At 39.0% G+C, this 18,343-nt stretch overlaps 1 protein-coding gene across 1 annotated transcript in view; it reads left to right on the forward strand.

Annotated features, from left to right (window-relative positions):
- The window catches only part of MPPED2 (metallophosphoesterase domain containing 2), a 198,031-nt gene extending 185,025 nt beyond the window's left edge, over positions 1-13,006 (forward strand). The window contains exon 6 of the mRNA XM_050759062.1: positions 11,871-13,006. Within this exon, the coding sequence (XP_050615019.1) occupies positions 11,871-11,940 (70 nt within the window). The 3' untranslated portion in view covers positions 11,941-13,006. The remainder of the gene's footprint in view (positions 1-11,870) is intronic.
- Positions 13,007-18,343: the final 5,337 nt, after the last annotated feature.

Raw genomic sequence — 18,343 nt, forward strand, 5'->3', positions numbered from 1 at the left:
CTCTACTAAAAATCAGAAAGATTAGCTGAGAGTCGTGGCATGCACCTGTGGTCCCAGCTACTCAGGAGGCTGAAGCAAGAAGATTGCTTGAACCTGGTAGGTCAAGGCTGCAGTGATCCATGATTGTGCCATTGCACTCCTGGCTGGGTGACGGAGCAAGATGCTATCTCAGAAAAAAAAAAAAAAAAAGAATGATGATAAATATATTTTATTGGAAAAAGAAATAAATGGTGAGTAATTGATCTTGAATGGTGTAGTTTGGAGTACATGTCTATAAGCCAGAGAAGTCTGGGTAATGTTGAATTTTGGGAATTAAAGTTCCAGTCCTTTTAAACTTTTCACTCTTTGGATGATGTCTCATGACAGGTTAATGAGTTGCATGCTCTAGTCTTGAAAGATTTAGGACATGTCTGGCTAATATTAACATTGACATCTGCAAAGTAATATTGGAATGGACACCCAAATATGAAGAATGACTAGGACCTTGATCATCCTAAAGCTTTGGACACTTCCCAGACTTTCCTACAGTTTTAGGGTATTTTCCTTTTCATTCCATTAAGGTACTTAAAATACTCTCCATAGCACCAGGTGCAGTGGTTCACATTTGTAATCCCAAAGCTTTGGGAGGCAGGAGTGGGAGGATTGCTTGAGGCCAGGAGTTCAAGACCAGCCTGGGCAACATAGCAAAACCGCCATCTCTAAATATATATATATATATTTTTTTATTAGCTGGCTGTGGTGGCTTGCACCTGTAGTCCTAGCTACTCAGGAGGCTGATCAGGAGGCTGATGCAGGAGCTTGAGATTACGGTGAATTGTGATTGTGCCACTCTACTCTAGCCTGGATGACAGAGCAAGATCCTATCACTAAGAAATTTAAAAATAATATGCTGTATAACCCTGATCTTTCGACTGCCATAAAATCTTTCTTGCATCTAAAAAAAATTAAAAATAAATAAATAAACCCTCCACAAATACTTATCTCTTATTACAGTGAAAGATATTACTACAAACTTAAGACTTTAAATGTTTCTCTAATACAGTGTTAAGGTTTAGGTCTGTCTTTGTTGTCAGGCTGGTACTAAAAAAAAAGTATATATGGATACAAGCATGTTAAAAGGTTTAAATATGTACATATCCTTGTAATACAAATTTTTTCTCCCAGTATTTTTTATCTATTCTGTTTAAAGCAAAATCTTAAAGGTTAGAGTTTATTAACCATAAATTTGTATCCACAGTTTATAAACTTTAGCTGGTAATTCAACATATTTCTATGAATTTATCTACTGAGACTCTACACGAGTGAGGTCTTCACTGCAAATGAAACCTCTCTAATCTTCACCCATTGTCCATTTACACACAAGTAAATATGTTAATCTGTTCATGAAAGGATAAAATAATTCTGAACATAAATGCAAAATGATTTTTCCAAAGACACAAAACAGTGCATTACGTTCTACTCTGTGTGATGCCTGCCAACATTCCAGAGGGCAGAGAATTGATAAAATACCAATTTAAAGGATTAGAAGAAATGATTTCTCGAATCAAGAATTCCATTTCTCTGTGATGGGAGTCTTAATTCTGGAGGAAAAGAAAAACATATATTTTTTTTCTTACCTTTGTAATTCGGCAATTCTTAGGCTAATAAATTAGAGTAAGTGGTTTGTCTGAGACATGGAGAAAATTGGATGCAGCATGAAAAATTAACAGCAGTGTTAATGAGAAAATGGTTGGCTTATAAGTCCTGTGCTTGAATTTAGTATGCCAAGTGATTAGGTCTTCACAATGTTGTTTATTAAAAAAAAGTATCGGATCTTTTTTTAATGTTTCCATATCCTGCCAAGGTCAAAGAGGACAATATCTGTTTTGTCACATTATGTTTTTGTGTAAGGGTGATTGGTTTAATGAAATTGTTGTAGAAGAGCTGGCCACCAGACTATATCAGACTTGTGTGTGTCACTGGTGGAGCATCTTTCACAATTAGCTCTTTATAAGACATATGGTCGTCCTCACATTCATCACGTGTGTCCCATGCCTCTCAAATATAAAACCATTTATAACCGTTATAATCAACCAGAATTAACCTGGGCCCAACTGAAGAGAAGGAAGTCAAGTCTTTAGTCTTTGGTTGGCAAGTTAACTCTTTCAAGTCCGATACATACTATTTTATGCTCCTTAGTGGATGGACCTTGGCATATTTGTATTTCCAAAGGATTTTTTTCTTATATTAAGGAAATTTTAAAAGCTTTCTCTTGGCTGGGTGATGTTTGATTGCAAGGAACTAAAAGTTATTCCAATTTGATCAATAAAAGAGAGGTTTGTTATAGGATACGGACATAATAAATTTCAAGAAACAAGAAGCCCAGAGAGGGAAAGAACCAAGAATCTTCAGGCACCTTTACAGCCTCATGTAATCTCAGTAGTTGTTCATGGACTTTCTATCTGATTCTTAGTAAAAAGTCATCTGACCATCTGATCAGCTTAGTAAAAAAATCATCTGATCAGCTTTCTTCTAGTGAATGAATGGTACCCCCAGATCATGTGTTCACCCCAATCTAATTAACTGTAGCCCCAGTCATGTAAGACCTAAAGCTACCCCTTTATGGGAATGAGTGGGGTAGGTAGAGTTTGGGTGAGAGTGGTGTGTTAATGAGGACAAGTTTTGAGGGTTAATCACATAAACATTATTCATTATTCTTATCCACAGTCCCAAACAATTTCGGCCCTATCACTTAATAATTCATTAGCATGACTGTGGAGATTGGTTGAAAGAAAATGAGTGAATTGAGGCAAATCTAACTCTGCTATGGAAGAAAAAAAAAGCTGTGATAATTCATAGCCCTTGAGGTACTGATAGGAATCATTAGTACCATGTTTATCTGCAAAGATAATGACTTAGTAACAAATCTCCATCCAAGAGATCTTGCAAGATGTTTGGTCTACATTAAAGACCCATAATAGACTGATTTTTTAATTACATGGTTAAGTCAGTTCACGGGGTACATGGTTGAAAAAATGAACATGAGTTGATGATAATGGTGGTGGTGCTTTCATTTTTAGTATCATATTTTTAACATGGGATTTGGATCAAACAGCAGGACAAGACTCTACTGCCCACTAGTTAGTGAGGTGTTTGTTGATCAACTAATTAATCTCTTTGAGACTCTGTTTCCTCATCATTAAAATGGGAGTGAGAAGTGTACTGATATTATAGGATTGTTGAAAGAAATCAGAGAGAAAACGAATGTAAAGAGCTTAGCAACGTACCTGATATGTGAGCTACTACCACTATCAAGCATTTATATGGATCTTTTATGAATGTCAGTGATTGTTTTATGACTTATCTTCCTTGAATCTCACAACAATCCCATGAACTTACTGCAGTCAGTGAAACAGTTAAGACAATATTATAGTTTTTGTCATCAAAATTAGGTAATTGAGTCCTAATGATTATGAAGTCAAAGAATATCAACCAAATGTAAGAGCAAAATAAATACATTATTGAATATGTAAGAACTACAGTATGCTTACCACCTGTGTACTCCATATGAAAGTTACTAGAGGAGATGCTCCAGGAAACTTATAACAAGATCCAAAGTGAAGAGCAAACTAGCATACAAGAAATCATGTCTGATAAGTATGACTCAGAAAATGGAAAAGAAGGTAGAAATGGAAGAGAATCCATTTGAGAAACTTAGAAATTTCTCTTTTAAGAGTTTAACTTCTATACTTTTCTTAATTTAATCACATTATTTTATAGTAAATATTTTCTTATTCACAACTCACAATATTGTTGGTTTTTAATATTACAATTTACATACAAAGCACTAAAACTTGAATTATAGAACAGAATATAAGCCTTTAAAATGTGAGAATAACAATATATGTAACAAAAATTAGGGGTGACATATAGGAATAAAGAAGAGAGATAGAAAATTGAGCATATTAGTGGTCTTGTTTTTCTTTGCAGGGAATCACTAGTTACTACCTAATTTGATATATCCAGAAATTGAGGCATAAACATACCGTGTAAATTTTAATTGCTGCTAAAGTAGTTGCCCCAGGATTGGGACAAGAAATAGAAGAATTTTACTTTCCCTTTCTATTTTTCTACACTTTGCATGTGTGTGCATTACTATTTTAAGTTTTTAAAATAAACTGAAAAAAGAGCATTCAAACTCATGGTTGAAATGGAGATAATTCTATTCAGGCACCTAAATTGAAATTATAGGAAAGAAAGAGTGGAAGCTGATCAGATGTAGGAAGGTGTGTCTCTGAGCTTGCAAGTAAACCTGGGTTTTCCTTCATTAAATTTGGTTTCCTTTCCTGTCTCCTTGTTTCGTTGAGCTGAAATACGGAATTAGAAGGCACACATTCCAGACCAGTTCTGCAACACAAACTATTAACAACTTTCAAGACTTAAATGTATAGCAACCATAAAAGGTATTGTTATGTCTAAGCATAAGGAATAAGCAGTCTAGAGGATAAGAAATTTACGAAAAACTGCAGGTATATACAGGCAGCTGGTAAAGGCTGGAGTGGGAATATTTTTAGCAGTGGATATTTGCTGCCGTTGAATGCTTAAATCAGTGCAGGTGGGGCATTCAAAAGGCTTCTGAGGGGTCAAGTTGCTCCAGATATTTTGCAAGGTTACATTGTCCATGAATGAATGATTTTGCTTTATGTCCCTGCACAGGGGAATCAGAGGACAGTGTTCCTTTCTTAGTCCCCAAGGATTCTCATCTGTTGTGAATAGCAAAAGCCCAAGGTAGGAGGATGGATCAGAGATCTGAAATCCAGAGCCTTGCTGGAATGTGTTGATCCTTAAAAGCAAGCATCTCCGTATGATAAATATGATCTCCTCAAGCCCGTTAGGGAATGGAAATTTAAGAACCGTTTAGGTCAAAGATCAGGAAATTTATGACGATTATCTGCAGTTACAGTGTAGAGTGTTTGAGGATGGTTTAAGCCAAAGAGTCCAGTGCTTGTAAATCTTGAGAGTGATATTAATACCTCCATGAACGTGTATGTACAACGTTTCTGAAAAGATTGATTGCAAAGGCCAGTTCCCAGGAAAGACAAGCAGGTAATTGGCATTTAATTAATGAGAATAAGTTATATTAAATTAAAGACTTATAATCCTTGATTATTTATCTTCCTGTAGCCAGTGTGACAATCTACTCTTAGATTATTAACTCACCACTGTTTTTTTTAAGAGGCCAAACTAAGCAGGCTGTTCAGACTGTATAAATAGGAATATGTTTGCATCTCAACCATGGGAACAAAATATCCTTTGGGAACTCATAAGAGGCTTCTTTCTAATATAAATGATTTTTGAAAAATTGAATCCACGCAGAGCATCCAAGGTATTCTTAGGTCTCTTCCATACCTCCAGAATCCAGAAGAGTTGACATGAACCATTGTGCAGTAGGAAGGGTGTGAACTTGAGGGTCAGCCTGACCTGACCTAGGATTGAGTCCTAACTCTGGCTTATATTAACTAAGTAGGCTTGGGTATGTTATTAAAATTCTCTGGGGTTCAATTCTCTTGTCTTCAAAAATGAGAAAATAGTACTGACCTGGAATACATTGTTTTAAAATCTAAGTGATACTGTAAATCCCCATGGTCCATTAGCTATCACATAGACAGTACTCAACAAAAGCTCATTTTTTTTCTCTTCACATTCTCCTACTTTTGTAGCACAGGATGATAGTGGTTAGAAAATGATTCAGAAACAAAGTTGGAGGCTTCATGCTACTTGAACAATTATGATAAATACACATTAATCAGGATACTATGGTACTGTTGAAAGGATAGACACATACTACAGTGGAGTAGAATAGAAATTCCAGAAATAGAGCCACACAAGTATGACGAATTGATTTTTGAAAAAGGTGCAAAGACAATTCAAAGCAAGTCTCGTCTTTTAAAGAAACAGCGTTGAACAATTTAACTACACATGTAGAAAAAAGTAAGTTGTCTCAAAAGGGATTATCTATCTAAATGTAAAGCATGAATCTAGAAAACAGGAGAAAATATTCATAACTTGGAATGATGTAGAGTTCTTATATATGACACCAATAATACATGATAGAAAAAAATTGTAAGTTGAACTTCATTGGAATTTAAAACTTGCTCTGTCAAATATGCTTTTTGAAAAATAAAAATACAAGTTACAGAGTGGGAGAAAATATTTGCGCATTACATATCGAACAAAGATCTTGTAGCTAGAATATATAAAGAAGTCTTAAAATTCAACCAAATTAAAAATGGGTAAAAAGTTGAATAAATACATTACCAATAAATACATTACCAAAGAGGATTTATGGATGGCAAATAAGCATAAGAAAAGATTTTCGACCTTATTAGCTATTAAGAAAATGCAAATTAAAACCACAACAAGATAACATTACATCCCTATTAAAATGGCCATTTAAAAAAAGCCTGATAATATCAAGGATGCAGAGCAACTGGAATCCCCATGCATTACTTATAGAAATGAAAAATGGTACAGCCTCCTGGAACACAGCTTAGCAGTTTCTCATGAATTTAAAGATACATTTACAGGTGATCTAGCAATCTCACTTCTGAATATTTACCCTAGAGAGATGATGACTCATGTTCACTCAAAAACCTGCATACAAATGCTTATAGTATCTCTACTTATAATCACCAAAAACTGAAACAACCCAAATATCCTTCAGCAGGTGAAGGGATAAGCAAACTGTTACACATCCATAAAGTGGAATACTACTTGGTAATAAAAAGGAGTAAACTATTAGTACACACAACAGCCTGGATGAATTGCAAAGACATTATGCTGAGTGAAAGAAGACAGTCTCAAAAGGTATGTTCCACTTGTACGATATTCTCAAGAAAACAAAATTATACTGATTAGTGGTTGCTAGGGGTTAGGATGGGGGCAAAGCATGACTTCAAAGGAACAACACGGGAGTTTTGGGGGCTGATAAAATTGTTTTGTATCCCGATTGTAGTAGTGGTTACACAAATCTATACTGTGTTAAAACTCAGAACTGCACACCAAAAACAAGTCAAATTAACTGTATGTTAACTTTAAAAACAGGATAAAATTAAACATATTTTAAAAAACGATCCCACCAAGAAGCCATTCTAACTTATGATAAACAAGGCATAACACCCCAGAACTCTGGGACTCTTTAAATATAATTTATTCATTTATTATTTATTGGACAAATGTTTATTGAGCACTACCTATGTGTCCACATTGTTTTAGGCACAGAGGATGAAGTTCTAAACATAACAAAAACTCCTCGGAGGTTACATTACAATAAATAATAACTATATACTACCTTAGATGGTATACATACTCCGGTAAGCAGGATAGGAAATTGCAGGAGGTTATGCCAAACCATCCCTGGACAGAGCTGATTTGGTTTGAGATGAAGGGAAGGGACTTTTCTATGGAAAAATCTCTTACCCAAGGCCAAGATGAACTCTGGTCTGAAAATCCTATGAGTTGGAGGCATGCTTTAGGCCTGGATGATAAAGCCAAAGTCACCTAAAGACTTTGGTCTTTAGGATTGTGTCCAGGATATAGTGAGAGCAGAGATAAGAAGGTTCTATTAGGAAGGACACAGAGGTAGGACACTGGCTGTGGGCTTCCAATGATGTCCTGAGTGCCCAGCGGGTGTGGTGGAGAGGCAAGACTCTGACCCACATGACTCATAGTTAATTGGAGAAAGAGAAACAACTGTCGATGGGAGGTGATCTCCAGATTGGGCACAAATTGAAGGTTCCCAAATACAAGGAGTGAATGTTCAGGGAAGTGGTGGTTGAGAAGAACCCTAGGATGGGAAGAAGCCAGCAAGAGGAACACAGGGAAGACTACAACCAACTTGACAAAATGCCAGGACCCAAGCATAGAAGGCAAGATATGGGATAAAGTATTTGGAAAGAAGCTAGTGGACACACTGCCTTAAACCCTGAGCACAGTTTAAAATAGGCACTTCTTGCTCAGATATTGCTGCTTCCTTCCTCCTGGCTCAGTGACTGCTCTTTGAGTCTACCTTGGAGGTGAACGAACCTTAAATGGGGAGCATTAACACTCCCTCCCATCTGTCTGTCCATTACTATCTCACGCTCCTGAGCTCCAGCTCAGGGAAATCCAAGGGAACCCGTCCCCTTTAAGAACCAGTGGCTTGCAGGGACTGGCTTCCTGCCAGGGTAGAAAAGTAGAGCAGGAGACATTTAAAGCCCTGTTTGAAAACTGTCATTTTTCCAACGACCTCAGATGGGGTGATTAATCAAGAAGCAATTCCGGAGAGAAGCCATCTTCTTTACCTACTTAAATCTCCCAGGTTAAGTTGTATTTTAAGCCCTGGCTTATTTTTAGACAAGTTTGTTGCTGTTGCCTAACCCTATGTTAAAGTAATTATTGCCTGCGAAGGTCACACAGAGTTCAGTGGAACTGAAAAACTCACAGCCTTTAGTATTAATGGGGTGAGCAGCCTGTTCAGGGCCTTTTCCTTAAAGAGACAGACCTGTGAGAACAGTCAATAAGGACAAAACCGCATTTGACATTTCAAGAGAAAGGAGGCTTATTCTTTTTGTGGCTTCTGGCAAAGACCCCAAAATCAAACAAAGAAACCATTAGAGGGGAGTCAATCACTATCTTCTACATGCCAGTGCTCAAAAAATGTTGTTGAATGTGTTATTTGAACTCAAGTGGGAAGTTAGAAATTCAAAGTGGAAGGAAGAAAAATAGTATAGTTTGAATACCTACCGCACACCAGGTGCTTTACATAATTACCTTAATTCTCACATCCACTTCTTCAAAGTAGTTATATGTACTACTATTATATGTTCCATTGCAGATGAGGAAACTGAGGCTTAGAGAGATAATTTGCTCTGGGTTACACACTTAGTAACTGGCAGAGCCAGGATTAGCGTCCAGGTTGATGTGACTGGAAAACGCAGACCCTTTTCATGTGACTTCCTGAATCACATTAATTTAAAGCCTAATGTTGGGGTTTTAGATGTGAAGGTAACTGGGGAGGTTGAATTTTTTAATTTTTTATTGATTTTAGATTCTATAAATATATATTATGAAATTCATTTCAAACAACACTTTCCAGTTTGACTTCTATGTTGATTGGAAAATAATGAAAATAATAGTTAAGACCTAATAAATGCCAGACACTGAAGCAAAATGACATGATCTTATTGAATCCACACATATACACATACGATTAAACATTTAGAAACATATACAATCATTCCATTTTACAGAAAAGAAAATTGAGGCTTAGAGAATTCTTATTCATATATCACAGACAATATGTGGTAGAGCCAGGATCTGAACCCAGACATTTTTATTTGAGAGCCGACTGTCCTACCAACTGTTTCATTCAGAGATCATGGCTTCTCCTGCCTGCCCCGCCAACTGATAAAGTTAGGTGCCTGTCCCAAATTTCCTCAATGAGGAACCTGAGGGCTGGTCTACAATCACTTCCAAAGTACAGAGTGTATAAGCGATGCAAGACAAAGGCTGAAATGACCACACCAAAGAGCAGTTAGCCTTTGTCTTTTAGGCCATTCAGCAAAAAAGCTGCTGAGCTTCCCTCCAGAGGGAAGCTACTTTATAAAGGGAGTGGGGCCCACAGCCACTGGGCCTGCAGTTCAGAATCAATTCCCTAGCTTATTTGAAGCCCCTAGACAGTTCCATCTCTCACTTCTGGGATCTGCAATCCATCTGTGGCCTGGTTGTGGTACATTGTTTAATGATTGCAAATTTCTTCCATTCCAGGATCCAGGACCCTGTGCGCTGTAAGTTTGCCACTTCTCCTGTCCGGAGCTACGGTCTGTTTCTCCACGCCTTTGAATCTGGGCTGGTGGTGTGACTTGCTTTGATCAGTTCACTTCCACCCTCTTTGAATGCTGCCCTGAGACCACCCTACAAAGAAACTGATCTCATTGACTAGAAGATAAGAGGCCCCATGGAAGAGAAGTGAGGCGCCTTAGCCAACAGGTAGCACCACTGCCAAACACGTGAGAGCGGCAGCCATCTCAACCTTTGGGCCCAGCTGACCTTGCAGCTGAATGCAGCTGCCAGGCAAAACTGGCACAGCAACTTTGGAGTCAAACCAGAGAATCCTAAAAGATATTAACAATAAGTTGTTGTTTTAAGCCACTAGGTTTTGTGTACTTTGTTACACAGCAGAGGCTAACTGAAACAGTCTTTCTTTGAAGTTCAGAGCAGTGTAAGGGTGCACTCTTGGTTGACATACTTCAGCACCTGCCACAGTGCAATCAATGGCAGTGATATATTCTCCAGAGTCCTGCCTCCATTACCATAAACTCCTCCAGGGACCAAAGGATGGTTTCAGGGCTTTTTATACTTTGGCCAACATAGGTGGACACCCAGACTATTAGGCTGTCAACATTTGAGGCCTAGAAAAAGTATTGTAACTTTTCCTTAAAGAGACAGACCGGTGAGAACAGTCAATAAGGACAAAAACGCATTTGACATTTCAAGAGAGAGGAGGCTTACTATTTTTGTGGCTTCTGGCAAAGACCCCAAAATTAGACAAAGAAACTGTTAGAGGGGAGTCAATCACTATCTTCTACATGCCAGTGCTCAAAAAATGTTGTTGAATGTGTTATTTGAACTCAAGTGGGAAGTTAGAAATTCATATTTCTGGCATATTTTAAAAGAAAGCTGAGAATCCAAATTAATAAATAATTGAATGTCTGTGAAATGTAATAAATGCCAATTAGATGCCTGCATTTCAACACTTATATACTAAATATATTTAATGTGGACCGTTATTCTTGAATAGATAGTATAAGAGGCTTTTTCCTAAAAGGCAGGTGATCTGGGGCCCATGAAGATATTCAGTAGCTGTGGGTATTTTGTGTGTTGACGGGCTTGGGAACTCTGTGTATTTGGCCATTAACTTGTACTCTGATGCCCCAGATTATTGCTGTGTTATGTTATCTGGTCTTTAGGGAGAACATTAGCTGTGAGGTTCCAAAAAACTAAGGGCTCCCTATCTAGCCTTTTCAGTTTCTGAAAAGGCTAACACCTGCCTCAGCCTCTCAGAGACTCCTTGATCCAGAGTCAAGGCAACCAAATTGGGCAGAGTGGCTGTAGAAAAGTAACAATATATTTTCTAGAGAAGCAGAGGATTGTGGTGGCACAGTGTATGATAGGATATATCAATGAAGCCATTCAGGATTATTAAATTTTTCATTGGTTAATCAAGAATTATTTTAAACCTAAATCCCACCTGAGGAAAGGAAGCAGGGAGTCCCTGAATTTCTGCCTATCAGAATCATAACCACTGGTACATATTTTATGAAAACATAGAAGCAAAAACTGGCATAGCAGTTTAGCAGGAGGACCACAAAGAATTCCTATTTCACATTAACCCTCAGTGAATAGACAATCCCCAGGGCATCATTTTCAAATATAAGGGTTGGCCACTTTTGCCTGAGTGGAGCTCTTAGTTTGGTTCTGTGGGTGACCACACACACTATGTTCTACCTCATATCCTATCTCGTGTAGCTGGGAATATACCCAACCTCAGTCAAGGCTCCCGAATTTAGTCTAAGCGGTCAAAAGACTCTGTTGGAGGAAGAGGTCAGCCTTCATTGCTAGAGGCCACTAAACTCATGAATCACTTTTGCAAGGCAACTGCTTGGTGGAGGTGCCTTGTTAAAAGCCAAGATTGCTCTGAACTTAATCTAGCACAGTCCATCCTCCAGAGAGGTGCTGAGGGGTTGTTTATGAGAATGGGAAGGTAATCAAGACACCGTCAGAGAGAAAACTGAGTAATGTAGGTCGTGTTCATCTCTCTATCTCCCTCTTGCTTTCTATCTCTCCCCTTTGGTAAACCCTGTGAGCATCTCCAAGGCACTGAGGACAAAAATATGTTCTCTGTCTTCAAAAATGTCCTAGTCTAGAGGAAACTGCCATAGACACAATTGATTGATGGTCTGATGAATTAGCATCGTGTGAGTTACAATCCTGGCATGAATCAAGAACTAGAGAGACACACAGGAAGGAAGGAAGATGCTTCTCCTTGGTGAGGACAAAGAAGGCATGAGGAGAAGGGGACAGGGAAGCTCACCTGGTGGACAATAGGCAAGGCAGTGGAGAAGGGCTGTGCTGGAAGAGGAAACAGACTGGGGAGGTGGAGTCAGTGCATAAGAGGCCACTGCAATAAGGTGTTGTAGGAGAAAAGGAAAGACAGATCAGTCACTGATGACCTCCCCGATCCCAGGTCTGCAGACAGAGCCGATCCCTACTCTAAGCCTCGGCATCCCCTACCAACAAACAGTCCCTCCTGCTCCTTCTCTCCCAAGTCATCAAAACAGCTTCATGCCAAAACCACAGAGAGAACATTCTCAGGCCTAAGGCAGGCCTTCCCAGCACAGAATGTCTGGAGCCCTCTGTGGGAGAGCGTCTGGCCCCCTTAACTGTCCCCCTTCCCTCCGGGAGCCAAGGCGGGCACTGTGCACCTGCCCCTGAATTGTGTGTGGCAGTTGCCGGCCTGGAGCTGAGTGACACAGCAGGTGCCTCCAGCCTGAAGACAATTCCATATTTCAATGGAGCGTCGCCACCAAAGCTTATTATCTAGAGCAATAAAGTTTGGGATTAGGGGGATTCAGGATGATTGTGTGATTCTCCACAAAGCTTATCTTCTAATAGACCAGCTGCTTTATTAGGCCGCCCCCACCCGCACCAGGCCCTTCCCAAAGCATCCCAAGTCCCAGGCAGCCGAGGGGGGCCTTGAAGGCGGCAGTGGTAGACAGCTGGGGGTATCATATCACCCTCAGTCTCCATCTGCGAGTGTTAAATTACGGGCGGCTTCCAGCTGGGCACACCCCAGCTCCCACCTTCCTCCCACAAAGCCAGCATCATCGTCAGGCATCTGCCAAGGACACGATGTGGCTGCCCCTCCCCTGCTGGTCTCCACTCTTGAACTCTAAAAGGGCCAGGTCTAGGTATTTACTTGCTATTAGGGTTGTCACTGTCACAGTGTGGAATGCAGTGGAGTGGAGGCCTGGCGGGGGCGGGGGGGAATTTCTGTTGCAAACTGGGCTTTGCTGGGACTGTTCACTATAAACAAAAAAAGAAGATGGAATCATGCACCACAGAACCTCAAAGAAGCTGGCATGCTTACCAAGCTCCCACATGTTTCTTCCAAAATGAAATTCATTAACCCTTGAGTGTTTTGGGGACCACCCCCACATGCTCCCTGATTCCCATGGCTCAGTTCCTTTTCTGATGGGAGCAGAGCATGTGACAGTGGCTCTCCAATCCCGTGTGGTCAGCAGCACTGAGGCCACTCTCCTTTCCTATCCCTCCCTGAAAGCCTCCTTTATCTTCAGCCTCTGAAAGACTAACTGTTCAGAGTAGGAATTTATATTGATAAGCATGCTGAAAGGAATATGGGAGACTGGGAATATCCCTGAAACATAATAAATGTTTCAAATAAATGAAACATTCTGAAAATGGAATTTTCGAAGATTCTGACAAGTACACAGCATCTGCTTGTGGATTTTAGGAAAACTTAGTCATAGAATTATTCAGAGTTCACATTTCAGCCATGGAGATGTTGTGTGCCTGTTGACAGCAGAGGTCTCTGTACAAGTTTGTTTTTTACTGTGTCTGTGTGTCTTTCACTAAAGAGAGAGTGTGGCTTAGATGTTCAGAGTAATTAATTGTAATATTGAGATAATAGTGGCTTTGAAATCCAGCTGTGCTTATATACATGCACTCTGTGCAGTTAGATGCTCCTGGGTTCAGATCTGCTTCCATCACTATCAGTTATGTGGCCTTGTTTTCTGATCTGCAAGCCATGGATTGTATTGCTTACTTTGCAGGACTGTGGTGAAGGTTAGGCATTTATGAGGCAAGTGCAGTGCCCAACATTTGGCAGGGGCTTAATAAGTGTTGGCTATTATTACTACTACTACTATTGCTTTTGTTATTGTTATTATGTGTGACCTATATAATAATCCTACTAATATGAGTGAAGGCAAGAATCATGGACTATGCATCTGGCATAATCAGACTGTTGTGAATGAACTGACTGTTGTGAATGAATTCAAGGGCAGGACCAGCAGTGACAAGAGTTACTGAAGTTCATCTGATCTGAGTTCTGTTCATTCATTTATTTGGGTTCCAAATTCTGAACCCCAACACTGTGCTAGGTGCTGGGAAAGCAGCAATGTGTTAGTCTGTTTTTGCTGCCATAAAGGAATCCCTGAGACTGGGTATTTTATAAAGAAAAGAGGTTTATTTAAATCACGGTTCTGGAAGCCTAACACCTGATGGAAGCTCCCAAGGCTTACAGCTTACACCCTCTGAAGCAGCAACCTAATCTATACCTTGAGCCAAGACTGGAATTGGAGCTGCCAGGATGCAGGAAGCAGTGTCCCAAGGATGTGCAGAGTAGTGGGGTCCCGAGTGTTACCCCCCAAACCATTCTTTTCTCCTAAGCCTCTGGGCCTGTGATGGGAGGGGTGGTCTTGAAAATCTCTGAAATGCCTTCAAGGCCTTTTTCCCATTGTCTTGGTTATTAGCACTTGGCTCCCCTTCAGCCGTGCTAATCTGTCTAGCAAGTGGGTACTCCACAGCCCACTCATATTTCTCTCCTGAAAACATTCTTTCCTTCTCCACCACACAACCAGTTTGTGAATTTTCCAAACTTTTATCCTCTGCTTCCCTTTTAATTCTAAATTTCCCAGTCTCAGATATTCCTTTATAGCAATGCAAATGAACTAACAGAAGCAATGAATAAGAAGGGGTCCTTGCCCCTCTACAACTCATCTTCTATTGAGAAAGAAAGAAGAAAAAATGAAAATAAGTTTAAAAAACCTCAAATTTTGATAAACCCTATGAAGAAAATAATCACGTAATGGGATAGAAGTTAGCTGGCAGGGCAGGGTGGAGTGGGTGAGTGACATTAAGGAGGGTGACTACAGGGAAACTTTCTGATAAGAAACCCAGTAAGTAAAGGTCTAAGTGATGTGGATGAGGCAGTCACATGAAGACCTGGGAGAAAAGTATTCAGGCAGAGAAAATAGCAGGTACAGAGCTTTTTGTATAAGAAGGTAGAAAAAAGGCCAGTATGGCCAGAGAATAGAGGAGGTAAGGAGAAAGATAGGGGATGAGGCAGGTGCTAACTCATCAACATCCTTGCAGGCCTTGATGAGAGTTAAGTTTTCATTATAATTACAATAAGAAGACAGTGGAAGGTTTTGGGGCGGGTGGCAAATGACATGATTGGATTGATATGTTGGAAAAGCCCATCTGGTGACTGTGTTCAGTAACAGTGCACTTGCATGAAGATCCCTCACAGCAGCAGACAACACAAATGCCACCTCCCACCCATCATGAAAATTTGGAAAGCCAAGCCAACAGGAAACTGAAGCTACAAAGACCCAGCCCCTAGAAAGCAACATAAACAAGACCAGAAAAAGCATGTGTTGAGGACAAGTTCACATTGAAGTAAAACCATATTGACATTGATTACATTCCCTACCTGCTTAGGGGGTTTGCTTCACCTAAACTAGTACTTTGGGAATCTGTAAAAGCTTACAATTTGAGAAAAGCAAGAGATGACACCTGATTATCCTTTGAATTGGCTTCCATGTCTGTTGCTGTTTTCCCTAAGCTCCTGTCCTTTACACACACGTTACAAAACTTTGTCTCAATTCTTTGCTTTTAAAGGATTTGACTTTAACAAATTCACTTTGGGCACTTGCTTAGCAGAAAGGGAAATAAGTGACTCTCATCCTCTATGTTATAAAACTTTTAGGAGTATTATACACAGACACATAAGGGGCACACTGGTATGGCTTGTCATGTTGTGACAAATTCTTGTTATTTTGTGGTCTGGTGGAAAGCATATGGAATTAGCAATCAAGAAAGGTGAGATTTAGTTTTGATTCTGCTTCTAACTAGCCATGCAAACTAGAACAAGAGATTTATTCTTTCAAGTCCAGTTTCATTTTGTCGTATGGACATAGAGTGATACTTCCTTTAAAAAGAACTAGGGTATCCTGGCCAGGCACGGTGGCTCACGCCTCCCAGCACTTTGGGAGGCTGAGGCCGGTGGATCGCAAGGTCAGGAGATCGAGACCATCCTAGCCAACATGGTGAAACCCGTCTCTACTAAAAATACAAAAATTAGCTGGGCGTGGTGGTGTGTACCTTTAGTCCCAGCTACTAGGGAGACTGAGGCAGGAGAATTGCTTGAACCAGAGGTTGCAGTGAGCCGAGGTCGTGCCACTGAACTCCAGTCTGGCAACCGAACAAGTCTGTCTAAAAAAAAATAAAAATAAAAATAAAAAAACTTGGGTATCGTAAACATGGTTGAGAATCAAATGCAATTAAAAAAAAATCCTCCTCAAAGACCAAACTAGATATTATTCGATCCACATTTTAAAATTTCCTAATGGTACTAATAGGAAAAATCCTCTCTCCATACCTTCTTTGTCATACTTTACACATGTTGCTAATAAACTTGGATATTGATTCCTGTTCTTACTACATAACATTACAGAGTAAAAGCAGATTTAAAGTGAGAAAGATTCTTGTGCACTAACATCAAGGAAATAAGATCACATGTCTCTGTGTATTGGGACTGTCTTTGTTTTTTGTAATCAGCATGATATCTAGCATGTAATAGGCACTCAATGTAGATGTTTGCTAAAATAAAATTGATGTCATCAATTGTCACTTTTTTTTAAGGCAGAAAACTGGAGGATTCAAATAGGATTAAATGAATGTCTAGGTCAGTTAGGGCAAGGGCAAAGAAACTGAAATGTCTTGTTCCTAAAATCATGGTAGTAAAATACACAACCAAGTATTAATCTTGTACCTCAAAGAAATAGATTATGGACAATATGCTCTATTTTAAAAGGCAAGGAAGCCTTTTATATATCTCAACAATAAACTCATTTAGATTTTTAAAACTTAAACTGTTGATTATACAGAAAATAGAGTTATATAGAATAAATTATTGTTTATTTATACAGAAATATTTATTGATAACAAACTCTACACTGGGAAAAATAGGCATGGCATAGACAGACAAAATCCTTTGCCCTCATAAAATCCACATTCAATTGGTATAGTTAGAAACTGAGCAAGTAAACATGCAAATTTATAAGAAATTTACCTCAGAATCTTGGTGACTGAGGGTGTCGTTTAATAAAACCTCATAAGTCCATCTGAGGAATAATTAGAAAATTAAATGTAAATATGTTTAAAAGTTAAATGTACTCTAAAGATGTAAAGGTTTATTAAGTAGTAAAATTTATAAAGAAAACTGTCAGTTACTCATGTTCTGATTTACTATGTATCATTTGTGCAAAAGTAACTGCGGTTTTGCCATTACACCGATTCAAAAAAAAAAAATTAAGTGAAAAAATCAAATTGCAGGAATATGTAGTACAGTACACATATATATAGTATAACTTCACTCTTGATTATGTATTGAACATCTCTTCAAAGGCTCTCTCTTAAAAAAACACATACAATGTTTTATTTTATTTTATAAGGGCCTTGTATTGCTATTGTAATTTAAGTGTTTCTAATGCAAAAAAAAAAAAATAGTCAATGGAATGTTCATGGGCCTCCATAAATAGGCATGTGTGTGTTCAAAAGAATCAGAATGTGTGTAAGATGGCAGCCATTAAACATGAAAAGTCTGCTGTATCCAGCTTGGGTAATGAGGTAGAGAGAAAAATTCATCAAGATGAACTTGGAGATAATTCCTTTAGCACAGAAGGCAGAAACATTAATTGATGGATGTGATACCCACACAGGACAACACATTTAGCTCCCGAACATGACAGCTTCAGTTGGCCAAAGTAAAAATGAAATGAAATGAAATGAAAGCCTCTTGAATTGAGGTATTGGGGAAGAAGAGAAAGATGACTTTATTGGATACCAAACATCTATTTTTCATTCATACAAGAACGTCAATCTAATTAGGAAATATCATAGTCATGATCCTTGGGACAAAAATCAGGACAGGATCTCCCTTTTCTCTTTCTTCTTTTCTTTGTATCTTTTAAAAACTATTATTATTAAATAACTTCAGGCCAGGCACAGTGGCTCATACCTGTAATCCCAGTGCTTTGGGAGGCTGAGGCAGGGGGATTGCTTGAGGCCAGGAGTTCAAGACCAGCCTGGGCAACACAGAGAGAGATCCTCTCTACAAAAAAAAAATTTTTTTTTTTTAATTGCCAGGAGTGGTGGTACATGCCTTTAGTTCAAGCTACTTGGGAGGCTGAGGCAAGAGCATTGCTTGATAATGATAGTTGATGGTTACCATGAGTTA

This window comes from Macaca thibetana, chromosome 14, assembly GCF_024542745.1.
Source record: "Macaca thibetana thibetana isolate TM-01 chromosome 14, ASM2454274v1, whole genome shotgun sequence".
NCBI classification, from domain to species: Eukaryota; Metazoa; Chordata; class Mammalia; order Primates; family Cercopithecidae; genus Macaca; species Macaca thibetana.